The sequence below is a fragment of the Centrocercus urophasianus genome, unplaced genomic scaffold (genome assembly GCF_019232065.1).
Source record: "Centrocercus urophasianus isolate 14NV4802_14NV808 unplaced genomic scaffold, USGS_Curo_1.0 seq_37, whole genome shotgun sequence".
Taxonomy (NCBI): domain Eukaryota; kingdom Metazoa; phylum Chordata; class Aves; order Galliformes; family Phasianidae; genus Centrocercus; species Centrocercus urophasianus.
In genome coordinates this window covers 5,424,052-5,439,150 of record NW_024884944.1, presented here as the reverse complement: position 1 = coordinate 5,439,150, position 15,099 = coordinate 5,424,052, and the positions used below count along the sequence as shown (strand labels likewise).

The 15,099-nt window shown below is 52.6% G+C and overlaps 3 protein-coding genes across 3 annotated transcripts; 2 read left to right on the top strand and 1 right to left on the bottom strand.

Annotated features, from left to right (window-relative positions):
• Positions 1-10: 10 nt before the first annotated feature.
• On the top strand, positions 11-2,371 carry LOC122167399. Its single transcript, XM_042831954.1, has 5 exons — positions 11-352; positions 977-1,076; positions 1,278-1,388; positions 1,461-2,194; positions 2,284-2,371. Exons 1-4 carry the CDS (start codon positions 11-13, stop codon positions 1,769-1,771), a joined length of 864 nt encoding a protein of 287 aa, XP_042687888.1. The 3' UTR covers positions 1,772-2,194; positions 2,284-2,371.
• Positions 1,947-6,437, top strand: TMPRSS5 (transmembrane serine protease 5). The gene is made up of 7 exons (XM_042831854.1): positions 1,947-2,021; positions 2,284-2,564; positions 2,658-2,833; positions 2,996-3,094; positions 3,755-3,897; positions 3,979-4,131; positions 4,235-6,437. Exons 1-7 carry the CDS (start codon positions 1,947-1,949, stop codon positions 4,241-4,243), a joined length of 936 nt encoding a protein of 311 aa, XP_042687788.1. The 3' UTR covers positions 4,244-6,437.
• On the bottom strand, positions 4,372-14,182 carry ZW10 (zw10 kinetochore protein). Its single transcript, XM_042831938.1, has 16 exons — positions 14,051-14,182; positions 13,849-13,983; positions 13,161-13,262; positions 12,894-12,971; positions 12,631-12,790; positions 12,256-12,405; positions 11,781-11,972; positions 11,308-11,471; positions 10,848-11,030; positions 10,152-10,390; positions 9,114-9,185; positions 8,324-8,493; positions 7,578-7,708; positions 7,075-7,206; positions 6,350-6,552; positions 4,372-6,075 (listed from the first exon to the last, which is right to left on the bottom strand). Exons 1-16 carry the CDS (start codon positions 14,165-14,167, stop codon positions 5,955-5,957), a joined length of 2,349 nt encoding a protein of 782 aa, XP_042687872.1. The 5' UTR covers positions 14,168-14,182; the 3' UTR covers positions 4,372-5,954.
• Positions 14,183-15,099: the final 917 nt, after the last annotated feature.

The window sequence follows — 15,099 nt, the reverse complement described above, 5'->3', positions numbered from 1 at the left end:
TGCAGAAGACATGGGGACAACAAACACTGCAGCACTGGCACTGCGTCCCTGCAGAGAAAGGCTCCAGGCAGAGCCAGCTGCAGCATCCAGGCCCAGGCTGGGATTTATGGCAGGGTTGGTTTATGGTTTGGGAATAACCAAGGGGAAAATGTCGTTGAGTCTCCTGAACGTGACTTCCTCTCCCGGAGTTGAGGAGCTTCCCAGCAGTGCAGGTGGAGGCAGATGGCAAAGGGACGAGGTGAAGTGTTTGGAATTGGCTCTGCTGCGTCCCCTGCCAAGGCTGAACCTGCAGGGCGGAGCTGTGCTGAAATATTCATGGGGCTTTCCTCGAGTAAACAGCATTAAAAATGCAGTGAGCGTTTGAGTAACAGCCATCAGCTGTGCATCATGGGCTGGAGGAGTTGTGTAAAGAAGGGAAGTTTCTTTTCAAGCTGTGGGGCTGAGAAGCCTCCCCTTCCTGCAGGGCAGCAGCCATCTGTCATTCAGGCAGCAAGAAATTAGATGGAGAAACAGCCGCTGCTGTTTGACCTTTACTCCTCCAGGTGTGCTGCAGCCTGAAGACCAAAGGGGAACCTGGCTTTGGGGCTGTTCCCCTGCAGCACCTGGGCCTTCTGCACCTGGCTGCAGATGGGCTGATGATAAGCAGCAGCTGTGGGCTGGCCCTTCTGGTCTGCCCAGCTCAACGTGGCACAGTGCACCGTGAGGCTGCTCTGGGTGCTTCCCACAGAGGAGCTTTTGGGGGGGGGGTGAGAGGGGGATGGCAGCTGGGAGATGGGTTGGGAGCTGAAACAAGGAGCCCCTTCAGCACACCCTGAGCTCTGCGGTGCGCACGGCACAGGGAGGGAAACCCAAGCTGCTGGGGGAAGCAGTGGCTGTGAGCACCGTGCTGGCATGGTGAGCTGTGCTGCTGAGCAAAGCTGGGCCTCTTCTGTGGCACCTGGGCTGTCGCTGATCTGCTTCCTGCTCCTTTCCCCAGGGTCCGGATGCAGCTGAGCACCGTCCCCACAACCAGCCTGGCACTGGGGATGCTGCACAGAGCTGTGGGAGCCCCGCAGCAGAGCTGAGGATGGAGCACGGTGAGTTGTGTGTGGGCAGGGGAAGCGAGGGGCCTTGCCTGGGTCTCAGCCTCCTCCAGAACCTGTGGCCTCAGTGCATCACCTCGGGGCAAAGGGTTGGAAGGTCCCAGGTATAGGGGCACAGGGACCTGGGGATGTATCTGGAGAGCAGAGGGGTGAGGGATGGATGAGGCGGTGTTCATCTCTCTCTGTTTCCTAAAGATTCTGCCAATACCGCCGCCAAAACACTCTGCACCACCTGGAGGCTGCTGCTGCTGCTGCTCGGGGTCATGGGGCTGCTGGCAGCAGCAGTGGCTGGAGCCTGGCTGCTGGGTCAGTACCTGCAGAACAGCCCCAGCTCCCTGCCCAGCCACACTCCTCACCTGCTGCTCTCCTCTCCCAAAGGGTGGCACCTTGGGGGCCCACAGCCACACGAGGGCTCGGCAAAGCCACAGGCATCAGACACTGTGACAGCATGCAGTGAGGGCGAGGAGCAGCCTGTGGTCCGCGGGGCAACTGGAGGAGGTTTCCCCCTTCCCACTGCCCCTACTGAACCTGAGATACTCCTGGATAGCGAATCTCTCCTGAACCTCTCTCTAAGCTCAGCTGCATGCTGCAATGGTTTCACTTTGCTTTTACATCCCCCTGCGCTGCCCAGCAGCGGTGCACGGCGTGCTCCCACCTTTGCATGCTCCCTCCCAGCAAAGCCGGGCTGAGAACGCTTCTAAAGTTTTACGCGCAGTTTATCATTCACTACAGATTGCTTTGCAGTTTGTTTCGCCGTAGGCCCCATGTGAAGCACTGCAGGGAGGTGAGGTCAGTGCTGTCAGTGTCTTTCAGGATCCAGGCAGGTGCCTCCCTGCTGGCGGTGCGGCCGCAGGACCGGTCCGGATGGCTGCTGGCCTGCCACGAGCGCTGGCAGCCCACGCTGGGCACACGGCTGTGCCGGCACCTCGGGGCGCTCAGGTGGGTGCCGGTAGGGATGGGAGCAGGGCAGCAGCCCACCCCTCCCTGGGCTGCTGCTGTTCCTTCTGCAGAGCGATACATCAGAAGGGGGTGAACCTGACGGACGTGAGGGTGGAGGACGGGCAGGAGTTTGCCCAGGTGGGGTCCAGCCTGGATGACGCGTGGCAGATCAGGTGAGGGCAGGGCTGGGCCGTGCTGGAGGAACAGGTGGGCGCTGCCTTCACCCAGCAGGCAGCTCCCTGAATGCGGTCCCCACACACAGGAGCAGCTGCGAGTCGGGCCGCGTCGTGGCACTGCAGTGCTCAGGTGGGTTCCCCCTTCTTTGCATACCTGTGACCTCCACCCCTCGTGCCCACTGAGCTCCGGCCCTGCCACAGCCTGCGGGCAGCGCCCGGCACCCGGGGGCCGCGTGGTGGGGGGCATGGATGCTGCCCCCGGGCGCTGGCCCTGGCAGGTGAGCATCCGCCACGGCTCCCAGCACCGCTGCGGTGGCTCCGTGCTGGCACCGCGCTGGATCGTCACCGCCGCCCATTGCGTGCACAGGTACAGGGCTGCCCTCAGCACGGGACCTGTGGTGGGGGCTCAGGGTCTGTGCTGGGGGCTCTGGGCTGCCCGGGGGCCCTTCTGTCCCCTCAGCTACCGGTGGCAGAGAGCATCGGGCTGGACGGTGCATGCTGGTGTCGCCCATGGCTCGGCCACGCAGGAGGCCAGGGTGCCGGTGGAGAGAATTATTTCTCATCCGCTGTACAACGATAACAGCATGGACTACGACATCGCTCTGATGAAGCTGCGAGTTCCCTTGAATTTCTCAGGTGAAGTGCTGCTGTGAGGCCCCTCAGCCTCTCCTGCCATGTGGGGAGCAGTGTGTGCAGCTGGGCTGTGCTTTGGGTGATGCCAGAGCTGCACGTTTCTGGAAAGGCACCCGGGGCTGTGCTACGAGCAGCTCTGGGCCCAGCCCATCCCCTCACCACCAGACGCCATTGGAGCTCTGTGCCTGCTGCCCTCCCACCAGGACCTGCTCCCAGGCACGCCGTGCTGGGTCTCGGGCTGGGGCTACACCAGGCCTGACCAAGGTAAGCCTTGTCCGTGCTCCCTGTCGGCCCTTCCTGTGCTGTGTGCGCAGTTCTGCCACTGCTTCTCCTCCTCTTGAAGCCCCACGAGTCCCTCAGTGTGACCCCATCTTCACACACAATCACAGAATGGCCTGGGTTGAAAAGGACCAAAATGACCATTTAGTTTCAATCCCCTGCTGTGTGCAGGTCGCCAACCAGCAGCCCAGGCTGCCCACGGCCACATCCAGCCTGGCCTTGAATGCCTGCAGGGATGGGGCATCCACAGCCTCCTTGGGCAGCCTGTTCCAGTGCCTCACCACCCTGTGTGTGAAAAACTTCCTCCTAATATCCAACCTGAACCTCCCCACCTCAGTTTAACACCATTCCCCCTTGTCCCATCACCATCCACCCTTGTAAACAGCCATTCCCCCTCCTGTTTATACGCTTCCTTTAAGTACTTAAGACCACACTGAGGTCCCCCCAGAACCTTCTCTTCTCCAATCTAAATAATCCCAGTTCCCTCAACCTTTTCTCATAGGAGAGCTGCCCCAGCCCTCTGCTCATCTCAGTGCCCTCCTCTGGACCCACTCCAAGAGCTCCACATCCTTCCTGTGCCTCCTGTCCTCTCCTGCTCCCTAAGATCACATTCCCTTCTTGCTTTCTCCCTCCCTCCCTCCCCAGCACAGCTCACCGAGACGCTGAAGGAAGCCCTGGTGCCGTTGATCAGCACCCAGAGGTGCAACAGCTCGTGTATGTATGCAGGAGAGCTCACGGCCAGGATGCTGTGCGCCGGGTACCAGCAGGGGAAGATCGATACCTGCCAGGTGATGGGCGGCCGGGGGCAGGAGCACAGCAGAGGGGCTTCGGGGCTGAGCGTCGCTGTGCTCCATCCCTGCACTGCGCAGGGTGACAGCGGGGGCGCCCTGGTGTGCCAGGATGAGCTGGCGTGGCGCCTGGTGGGCATCGTCAGCTGGGGCCGGGGCTGTGCTGAGCCAAACCGCCCGGGGGTTTACACCAACGTGCCTCAGCTTCTGCCCTGGATTTATGGCGTCACTGAGGTACGGCTGCAGCAATCGGCAGCACTGCGTAGAGAAACCCCACGGCCAGCGCTGCTGTCAGCACCCTGCCCTCACCCCAGTCCCTTTCCTTTTCTTTACCCAGATCTACTAGAAGCAAGGGGAAACCTCCCGCATCAACGCACGGCCCATTGCACGTCTGAGTGAAGAAAAGCCCAGGGCTAATTCCCACTGTTCCTATGACCCCCAAAGGAACGGCCCCAGGCACCAGCAGAACACGAGGCCGGTGTAAACAGTTTATTAAAGAAAATAGCAAATTGCATTTCTGTGAACGATGCCCACGGGAGAAGCGGCGTTTGGTTTTTTGCTGAGTGCTGTGTGTGAAAGGACAAGGACGCCCCAGGAGATGAGTGGTGTGGGAACGTTGTGAGCCCTTGGCTGCGAGAGGGGAAGGGGGGAAATAATACACAAGACAAAAGGAAAAGCTGGAGGTCCAAGTGATGCCTGCCATCCCTGCTGCCTTCCTGCAGGCTGGATGCGGCGTGAGCTGCTGAGTTCTGCACCCATGGTCAGGAATGCAAAGAGAATTCAGATCAAAGCCCAAATGAAAAGGATCCACTGGTATTAAAATATTCAGCTCTCAAGGACTGAAACTTTTGTCTGCAAGCATTACATGGTAGGAAATAGTTTTTGTGCAAAGAGGTACGTTGTGGCCTCGGGGCTGTGGTTCAACAGCAGCTACGGATGAGTTTTCCAATTAAAATAAACACGTATTTCTCAAAGCCTTCTGCAAAGTAAAGGACAATGCTGTGAGTGCACACTTAATTCCCTTCTTGTGTTATCCACGTTTATCTCATTCTTAAAGGACAGAAAAATTACTACTGCAAAGACAACAGATGCCAGACCTACTGCTTCATCAGCAGAAGGGGAAAGGAAGGAGCAGAACTGGCTTTCATAGCTGGCAGTGAGACTGAAGACAGAAAGTCAGGTTTAAGATATTTGCTGTGAGAAATCAAGCACGAGGAATTTTGCCACTTGTGCAAAACGCTCTGACCCGGTAAACAGCTGACAAGGAATGAGGTCTCCTCTTCCCCACCTCCAGTTTCACCCCTTCAAGGTCTGCTCTGCAGGGAAACCTGAGCAGAACAGGTGGGGAAGAGCAGAATTTGGCACCTGAGCATTCTTAGGAGACCAAATGCTACCATCAACGTGGGTTTCATCTGTATTTGCAGGGACAGATGAGGTAAGAGACAAAGGGGCTGCATGGCCCCTGCTGTAAAACTGTAGGTAAGAAAGATTGATGGGTGAGAAACAGAAATCCCTCCATAGGCCCCTGAGGCAAACAAGCTTGAGATGACGTACAGCACCTGCATGACAGCCCCACCTGCAGCACTGCTCATTCTCACTAGGAGAAGCTGGAGAGAGGACTTATTGCCTACGCTGGGCTTACAGAAATGCAAGAGGATGGGATTTAGCAAACACCACAGAAAGCACCTCTTCTTTAGCAGGACTGCACACCCACCAGCTCAAAGCAAAACCCAGGACCTGTGCATAATGCCTCCAGGGAGGAAATGGCACTTTCAAGCCCAAATTCCACCTGCCTGGCAGATGGAGCAGAAGCAGTTAGTGTCCATGTGCTATTCACCTTTGATTTCCTGGTCTGAGACTCACAGAGCCAAACCATTTGCCCTAAACACAGGGAGGAAATACAGGAAACCTCTCCCTCAGTCAAGCCCCCAGGAAGCACACACCCAATGCTATGCTTTTATAGTCCAGTACAAGAAAGGTCAAATCTGAAAGAAATAGATCAAAGATTCAGTTCGCTGTCCTTTATCAGAAGATGCAACATGTAGGAGGTAGCAGAGCTACTTGATCTTGGCCAGTGCTGCTGCTCTCCTTTCTGTGTTCTGGAACAAGGCTCGGATCAGACCCTTCACTTCTGCTGGGGAGAACTCAGCTGCAAGAGGTCCCTTCCCATCTGCCCACCTACAAGGGAGAAAGAGCTTTGGTTAACAAAACTGCATGGTAACCTCACACTGAAACAAACCTCTGGGGCTTTCACAGAGTCACAACAGTTCTCCAATTCCTGTGATGAATGGTTAAAGCAGATTGAAACGCATCAAGCATTTACAAGCATGGAACAGTGCTAAGCCTGGAAGCAAAACAAGTTGGTTGCCTATTAGCTGCACGCAACCTGAGTCCAGAATTACTTAATTAGGTATTTAAAGCAGACTTCTCAGTTGAGCCTGCAGATACCTACTGATCTACTATTTCTTGGAGGTTGGCCTGCAGGATGATCATCAGCTCTTTGAATGTCATCCACTTCTGCACGTAGACTGGAACCTCCTCTTGGTATTTCTTGTTCTTGTCCTCTTCAGGCAGCGGAGTGAAAACTTGAGGTCCCTCCTCCACCATGATCCTACAGAGTGAGTACAGCCTGTCTGCATCTTCTGCAGAGATGTCCTAGAATTGAACAAAGAATGTCCAAGAATGGAACAAATTGCTAACAAAAGAGCTGCTGGACGTGATTTTGGACCACTAGGCAGTAAGTGAAATGAAGGCAAAAACCAACTCAAACCCCAAAATGGGGCTGTGTGCATGAAGGCAAAAAGCATTTCATATTCTCAAGCAAACGTATTTCACAAATACTATTTAATCAAGTTCTCTGCAGTCACCTCAGAACAAGGCTTGTGCTTCTCAAGAGCAGATTCACTGTGAGGCAGAGTGGTTATGAAGGTCTGAGTGGTTTATGAGGAAAAACAGGGAATGCCAGCACAGCAAAGAAGGCAAAGCTTTTTGGCAGGCACAGCATAAGACAGCATCCCAGCTGCTACAGGAAAAGCCCTGTTCCCCTAACTGACAGCAAAGGGCCTTCAAGATACAGACCAAAACTGGCTCCCCTGAAACCTCAGCTTGTAAAGAGCTCCTGGAGGTCACCACTGTTCAGACCACGCTTATGCTTGGATGTCCACATCATGCAGTTACCTCCAGGGCAGCAATCCTAGTGACCATTTCGGAGAGCGCTGTGTTCAGTAAGGTGCCCATGGCCTTGCAGTACACGTTCACTGGAAGGACATCCTGCCAGACTTTCCCCAGTCTTTTCAGCTGATGCAATACCTGCAGTGTAACAGCCACACGTTACCCACGTGCTACCAAGAAGAATGTTGAAGAAGCACACAATGATACGGGCACTGCACACAGACCAAAGCAAGTTCTAAAGAAGCATAAGGCAATGAAGGAACACCACATTCAGCAGGTGTTCCTTAAAAGAAAGCAATGGCTTCAGTTTGCATTGCAGCTTATCAGAAACTGGACACCTTTTCCTTGAACAACGGAACATGGAGATGTACTACAGGAAAACTTCATGATTAAGAAACTGCTGCCTTGGTGCAAGCAGACTTGAACTCAGCATCCCACAGAATGAGGCACAGCCCAAGGACAGCATCTACAAACAACAACGCATCCAGCTTCAGCTTTGCCTTGCCTACCTGCCTTATGGCTTTGTTTGCTGCAGAGTAATTTTCCTCATCATCCATATTAGAAAAATTCCTGGCACTTGACAGCCTCTCCAGGATTTCTCCTTTCTGCACTCGCATCTGGGCCAGAAAACACTCCATCCCTTTAGGAGAAAAAAACAAGCAGAGAGAAGCAATTAAGGCATTATTTGTTTGCTCTGACGCTGATTTAGAGACTAAGTGCAGAATAATAAACCTGCCATGATGTTGTATTTTTAATAGAAATTTCCAGTCTCCAGTCATTCTCACAGAGCCAATTCAACCAGGCCCAGCCACTGCATTCAATAAGCTCTTGCACAGCTTGGACTCTGAGAAAGCTGAGCAGCAGGGCTCACTGTGGATCACAGGCTCCTGTTAAGCTAATGGCAGCTTATTTCAGAACTTGCTCCCAAAGAATAACCTAAAGAAAGTGTCAGAACAGTCAGCAGCAGATCCCCAAATATCTGTGCACAACACCTCACTGGTAACAGTCTGCTCTTAGAGCTATGCACCAAACAAGGTGAGCCCTGTTTAAATAGCCCAGTCCTGTACAGCTGTACTGCTTAGAGCCAGGAGCTCCACACACCTCCCTACCAAGATTTCCTTGCCCCAAACTCGTAAATAACAGATTAACAGTCTGTTTGAGTCAGTGGATACATTCTGAATCATTCAGCAACAAAAACCAGCATTAATTACCACATCACCTATCGAGGTACTTCAAGACTGAAAAGTAAAATTACCAAGTCTCCTAAAGCCAGGCACCAGGTCGACAAAAGTAGCTGCTCCATCACACAGGATGCTGGTCAGGCGGTACCGGAACTGATGCCCCATGGTGAGCAGGTGGTGAGCGATGTACATGCAGTTGTTGTGGTGAATAGCTGCGAGCTGGGGCAGTTTCTGGAGGTTCTCTCTGTCTCAGGAAGGAGAGGAAGAAATGTATGTATTTAGGCCTGGCTCTGTTAAACTGACATAGGGACGCTGCAGAAACAGTCTGACTGAAAGCGATGTTGCAAAGGAGGCACTGCAAGCAATGCTTGATAAGGCCACCAGCTGGAAGAGAAGTATACAATCCTCATTGCTGCTCTTACAGGGAAAGCAACATGAAAAATCTTAAAGGCCACCCCATGACAAAGCCAAGGGTGAGGGCTCCATTCAATAGCTGGATATGACAGAGGTTTGTAAGACCCAGGTTGCAAGACTCAGTTTTATACTGAAGATGCAGCTTCAGCTCACGCTGCCTGCGCTCCCACCCATGCAAGGGCCAGCAGGCACAGAGCCAGTCTCACTCATGCCAAAAGAAATATGAAAAGCCATCTCCTTGATCATAAGACCGCCAGCTAAGAAACTCTCAAGCAAATAATTTGCAACAGGTATGATTTATTTAGGGGGTAAAAGCAACAGCTTTTTCCCAGCAGAGGAAGTCCTCAGCAGCTTTTGGACTCGCTGGACAAAAGAGAGATCGAGTGGGATGGTTCCAACAGTGCTGTGCTGAGTGCAAAGCAGGCCTGAAGTCACACATCACACACTTACTTGTGGTACGTTGGCACTACATCATAGAACAGCTGGAATATATTCCTCACGGAGTAGAAGAGCTGTATGCAGCTACAAGGAAAACAAGGCTCACGTCAGTTTGTCTGAATTAACATCTGTGCGCCCAGCGACTCTCGCCCCTCTCTTAAAAAAGGTTTTGTTAGTGGTAAAGCACATTCTCCTTAATGAACAAACGAAAAATCAACCAGGGAAGGGCAATAAAGGCAACATCCTCCACAATTCACAAAGGCTTCTCACAAGAGCTGTGATGACCTTGAAAGTCCAGTGTGGAGGAGATGAGCTTTGGAGCACAAGTCAGAACAGAGATATGTGAGACCCCACAAACAAAGGGAGCCGTGTCCTCCCTCCCAGCAGGTATGCACGTGTACTCAGCCCTTGCTGCCACAGCACAGTGCAGGGCATTCAGTACCTGGGAAACTCTCCCTCTTCAGGGTTGTGGGCTCCAGTTTTTAGAGCTGGCTGTATGCAGCTTCTCAGAACATTCCACTGCTTTCTTTCAAGAGCCCTGACAGATGCAGAGCTGGAGTTTTTTGCTTGCATTCAACACGCATGCAAAAAGAAAGCAAGAACTCACCTCAGAACCTTAGGGTGCCATCCCTTACTGGGTTGGAACAAAAGAAATGGCTTTTATCTTTTCAAACAACAGAAACAGACCACACGATGGAGTACTGCAGTGAACACAGCAGTAGCATTTCTCCCAAACAAGAGACTGAGGCTGTGAACTGCCCTGTGCTGCCACTGCTGCTCAAATATGGCAAAACCCACCTGAATGCTCCCTGAAACCAAGAGCCTGAAAGGCTGCTCTGCTCAACCAGTGCTCCTGCTGCACCAACCTATTGCACAAACCCAGGCACGCAGCCTTCAGCCAAAACACAGCACAGCTTTAATGATTAATTCTAATCTTTAAGTACCCTCTGCTCTCATGAATTCCTTCTAATCTATTAGCAGATGCTTAGTGCTGCCAAAGGCAATACATATCTGACTCCCAGAAGCTACAGGCTGAGATGTAATTCCTACCACTGATCTGTGCTGGCTGTAGTCTCCAACAGAGTTTGATAAGCCAGCTCCATCAGCTTCTCCACCGATGCACTGATACGGCACGTGGGCAAAGAAAAGGTGTACTGGCTCAGCTTAGAGTCATTGTCCAAACTGAGCACCTCGTTAGGAAGGAGTTTAGAAGTCTTCTGCATTTTAACATGATCTCCAGACCCAGGATCAGGAAGTTTTGGTAGGGCTACGCAGGAATCAGGTGTGATCTAAGGGAAAACGAAAGAAAAGCATAACTATAATCAGAGCCCAGAGAAAGGAGACTGTGTGAGGTCAGAAAACACTGATTTGAGCCTCAAGGTAAGCATTAAGCTGCAGAAATGCCCTGAGACTGCTGGAGGTCTCATGACTTATGAATGACACAGAAGGTCATGAAAGCCTACAGTTTCATGCCTAGAAGCAAGCCCTACAAGTGAACCTCTACGTTGGCTTTTCTTTTTCTAACCCTGGCCAAAAAAACCTACAAAAGTAACCTTCGGGTATTTTAATACCTAGCTGGTGAGATAACCTACTTGAGTACCTTCTAAAAAGACTCTGAAGCTCTTGTTTGCCAGGATCCCCAAACAGTAGTCCTCCATAAGAAGGACTCAGCTGTCCTAGACAAGCCTTCTTCAACAGCCACGTTATTTTCCCACAGAGAAGAACAGGATGGTGCATCAGCAGTACCTTTACAGTATTGTGTATTTCTGAGGTCATCAGGTTTCTGGCTGCCACAATCACATCCTGGCATTTCTTGTGAGCAAAGTGGGAATTGACATTACGGGCGTATTTCAGTAAATCTGTTGTGTCTCCATTCAAAAACTGCATTTTCTTCAAGGCTTTTTCAAATTCCTCGGTGGATTTAATCACCTGAAAAGAGCAGACATTCTCCATCGATACCTGTGGACTGCAAGTTTCCTAAAATCAAATAACAAAATTAAAGCTGGATAGAAATTCTTCCACTCAGATGGAAGTAAAGGATAAAACCTGGCTGTAAAGATCACTGCCTGACAGCTCTCAGCAAAAGAAAAAGCTGGCTCAGGTGGAGGCCACGATCACCCAGAAATCGTCTTTTAGCTGCAGCTTTCTGCTGAAGATGGTGATGTGGTATTTCCACTAAATAAACCTGAAAGACTTTGAGACCTACCTCTATATACTGCTCTAATTTGCTGCTGTTGGTTGGGATCGAATTCACCAGGCAGTTCTGAATGAGGCAGTCTGACAGCTCTTCCCATACCATATCACCCAGCAGTTCTGCCAGTGTCACTCTGCCCTCCTTTCTGTCTTCCACACACTGCTCAACAGGCACATCTGAATTGAAGAGAACAGAAGAGGGTTTTACTACACCTGCTACCTGGACCAGACCCTTCACCAGTTCATTCAAGTCTTCCTGTCTTTCAAAAGAGTGTACTTCAACTGTTCCACAATTTCATAGTGAAGATATTCCTCATATCCAAACCACATGCAGTTCTGATCAATATCTGAATTCATCTGAATTTTTCAGTATTAAAAGCTGCTCAGATCTTGCAGACAACTGCTTAAAAACCAGCTTCTGCTCCAACTACAAGAACAAGGTGCTGAAATGCAACTCAGACTGAGGCCAAAAGGGAGACAACTTACTCAGCAGGTATTTGTGGAGGACTTCAAGAACAAACTTTATCTTGTCAAAAACCTCCACAGGAGAAGAATGATCCAAGTCAGGCTTCTCAGACTTAAACTTTAGGATGACCACATCTGACTGTTCTTCTGTGAACGGCTGAAGAAACGGGTATGAAATCAGTGGCTTGAGAATGTATTTCAGCAACAGCTTGCCTGAGAAATGAAGTAAATAAATAAATGCATGGTTTCGAACAGCAGGAGGCAGGCAGGTTTATTTCCAGGGAAGCCCACCTATCTTGGATTCAGAGATTCTCCACATGAGGTGGAAGAAACCCCACCTGGACTAGCTGTACCTGAGAACATTCAAGAGACAAAAAGCACTGGGTTTGGTTTCACTAAAGACCATTTTACCTATACAAAACTCATGGAGGCCTGGCAAAGAGCAGCACTTTTAATGCAAAACAAAGAACAACAGAAAAAGCCAGGGCTGCCTTACCGAAAGTTTTCAGCTTGGTGCGCAGTTCTCCAAGGACAGCAAAAGCCTGCAGCACAGAAGCAACAGGTGGGCCTGCAATCTCTTCCTCTTTTGATGGCAGTGTGCATAAGTGCAATTCTGAATGCATCACTGACTCCGGACCAATGGTTTCTAAAGAAAAGGAAGAAACAACTCTCTGGTAAAGCACGTTCAGAGATGTAGTAGATCTGAGGAGCTCCTGCATTTCTCAGCTGGTGGCTAAAGCAATATTCCACCTCTCTCCATTTCCACAAAACGTGGCTCCTGTAAAGAGCATCAGAAGTGAGGACCGAGCATCTTGTGTCACCACGCAGGACAACGGACCCAGAATCAGTCCCTTATTAGAACTGAGAGTACCTTTAGAAGGAGGAAGCTTCCACACAACCAATTTCTGCCATTCCTCTCCCAAATGATAGAGCATGTTCTGTGTCTGCACCGTGAGCTCTGTGCCCAGTGCTTTCAGGATCTTCAGCTCAAAGCCCTTGCGGGATTCCAGCATTTTCAGGCTGCTTCGTGCCTGGTGGGAAAGGTCAAACACAAGCCATGGGTAACTGCAGGCCTTGCGAAACCGACTGAAAGTATTTCTCCACAATTCTGCCATACGTTTAAGAAATCATCACCTTTTCCAGTTGTTGAGCTGCTTCAATGTATTTCTTTTCCAGCAGTGCAGTGTTGTACTCTTTCAGAGCTGTATCAAACTGCAACAATCAAGGAGGATCATATATAACTGTGTATCTGCTATCAGACTACAAGATTTTTAACAATGCAGGTAGAGACAGAGGAGCAGCAGTTAGCTGTTCGAAAGAGAAGCCCAGCATGGTGCCACAGGCAGAGCAGCAGACTACTGCTCAATGACTTGAAGCTGCACTCCCACATTCCCTCCTCACCTCCTGCAGCTTCTTCAGGATGCTCAGAACCAGTGTGTCCTGCTCCAGCTGCTGCTTCAGTTCAGTGAATTCAGCCACAGCAACGTTTAGGTCCCGCTGAACCTGAAATAAAAACCTTCAGTTACAGCCAAACGTTAGCAGGAAGATTTCCTCCTGATAGTGACAAAAGCATGAGAGAGAAAATGTTTGTACCAGGACTATGGCTTGGGTTCAAAGGGACCTTAAAGGCCATCTGGTTCCATTCCCTGCTGTGGGCTGGCTGCCACCCAGTGGCTCCACTGCCCAGAATGGTTCAGGGAGGAGGACAGGGTGGCGTTACCAGCACACCTGCTGTGCCACCTGTTAATGACCGTGTCTGTAATTTCTACGGTCGCCCATCACGCTCTCTGCCATAAGGATCCTTATAAGCACGAGAAACTCCACCAAACGGCTTCTTTTTGTGTACATCAGAGGTTTTTTCAAGGCGTGGGAAGGAGACGCGGCACCAAAGGCCGTCAGAAGGAGCTCAGTGCTCCCGTTGTGCTCAGCCACGGGCCCAGCTCCACCGGGCTGCCTCTGCCCTGCACCGCGTGTCACCAAAGGAGCCCCGCGGTGCCGCCGCCCCTCCGCGCCCTCTGCAAACACCGGGGCTGGGGGGGGGAGGCACAGTTTGGGGTTAAACCCGGAGAAAACGGACAAAAGCGGTGACCTCGTTCTCCACGCCGGCCCTCAGCAGGTCGATGTTGCGGGCCAGCCCGTCCACCCTGACCACCAGCTCCTCGGCGCTCTGCATGCCGGGCAGGAACTCGCTGTACTTCTTGGTGATCATGGTGCACACCTCGCCCTGCGGAGAGACCGCCGTCACCGACACCGAAACCGGCACCGCCCCGCCGCCCGCCCCGCGGTCCTGCCTTCAGCTCTTCCACACGGCGGGACAGCCGCCCGATGCGGGTGCCCAAATCCTCCTTGTCCAGGCGGCCCGAATGGGCCAACACCGCGGCCACCAGAGAGCCCGCGCCCGCCGCCATCTTCCGCCGCGCGGCACCACGGGAACAGCGGAGCCACAGCGCCATGGGGCGGCCGGGAGGAGACACAGCAGGGCGGGGAGCGGCTCCGCGAGTGCGTGCGGCCTGGGGAGGGGAATGGTTTGGGTGGAAGGGAGCTGAAGGCCGCCTGGTGCCGCTCCCTGCAGCGCACAGGGACACCCACAGCTCAGCAGTGCTCACAGCCCCGTCCAGCCTGACCTTGGCTGTCTGCAGGGACGGGGCACCACCGCCTCTCTGGGCAACCTGTGACAGCGCCTCACCGCCCTCACTGCCAAACCTTCTTCCTCAGCTCCACCTCAATCTCCCCTCTTGTAGTCTGAAGCCATCTCCCCTTCTCCCATCACACAGACCCACTGCAGAGTCCGTCCCCTCCCTTCTCACAGCCCCTTCAGATGCTGACGGGCCGCTCTCAGCTCTCCTTCTCTTGCCTTCTCTTCTCCGTGCTGCTCAGCCCCAGCTCTCGGCCTGTCCTCGCAGGGAGGGCTTCCATCCCTGCCGCCATTTCTGTGTCCCTCCTCTGGCCGCGCTCCAGCAGCTCCCCGTCTCTCCTGCCCTGAGGACTCCACCTGTGGACGCAGTGCTCCACGTGAGCTATCACAGCGCACAGCTTTGGTTGCAGCCCAGGGTCTGCTTGGCTTTCTGTGCAGTGAGGGCACACACAGAATCACAGAATGGCCAGGGTTGGAAGGGACCTCAAGGGTCACGAATCTCCAACCACCTGCATGCAGGGCCACCAACCTCCACATTTCACACCAGCCCAGGCTGCCCAGGGCCCCATCCAACCTGGCCTTGAACGCCTCCAGGGATGGACGGGGCATCCACAGCCTCTCAGCAGCTGTTCCAGCACCTCACCGCTCTCTCTGTAAAGAACTTAACACACCTTCCCCCCATGCCCCCCTGTGGGCGTTGTGGTG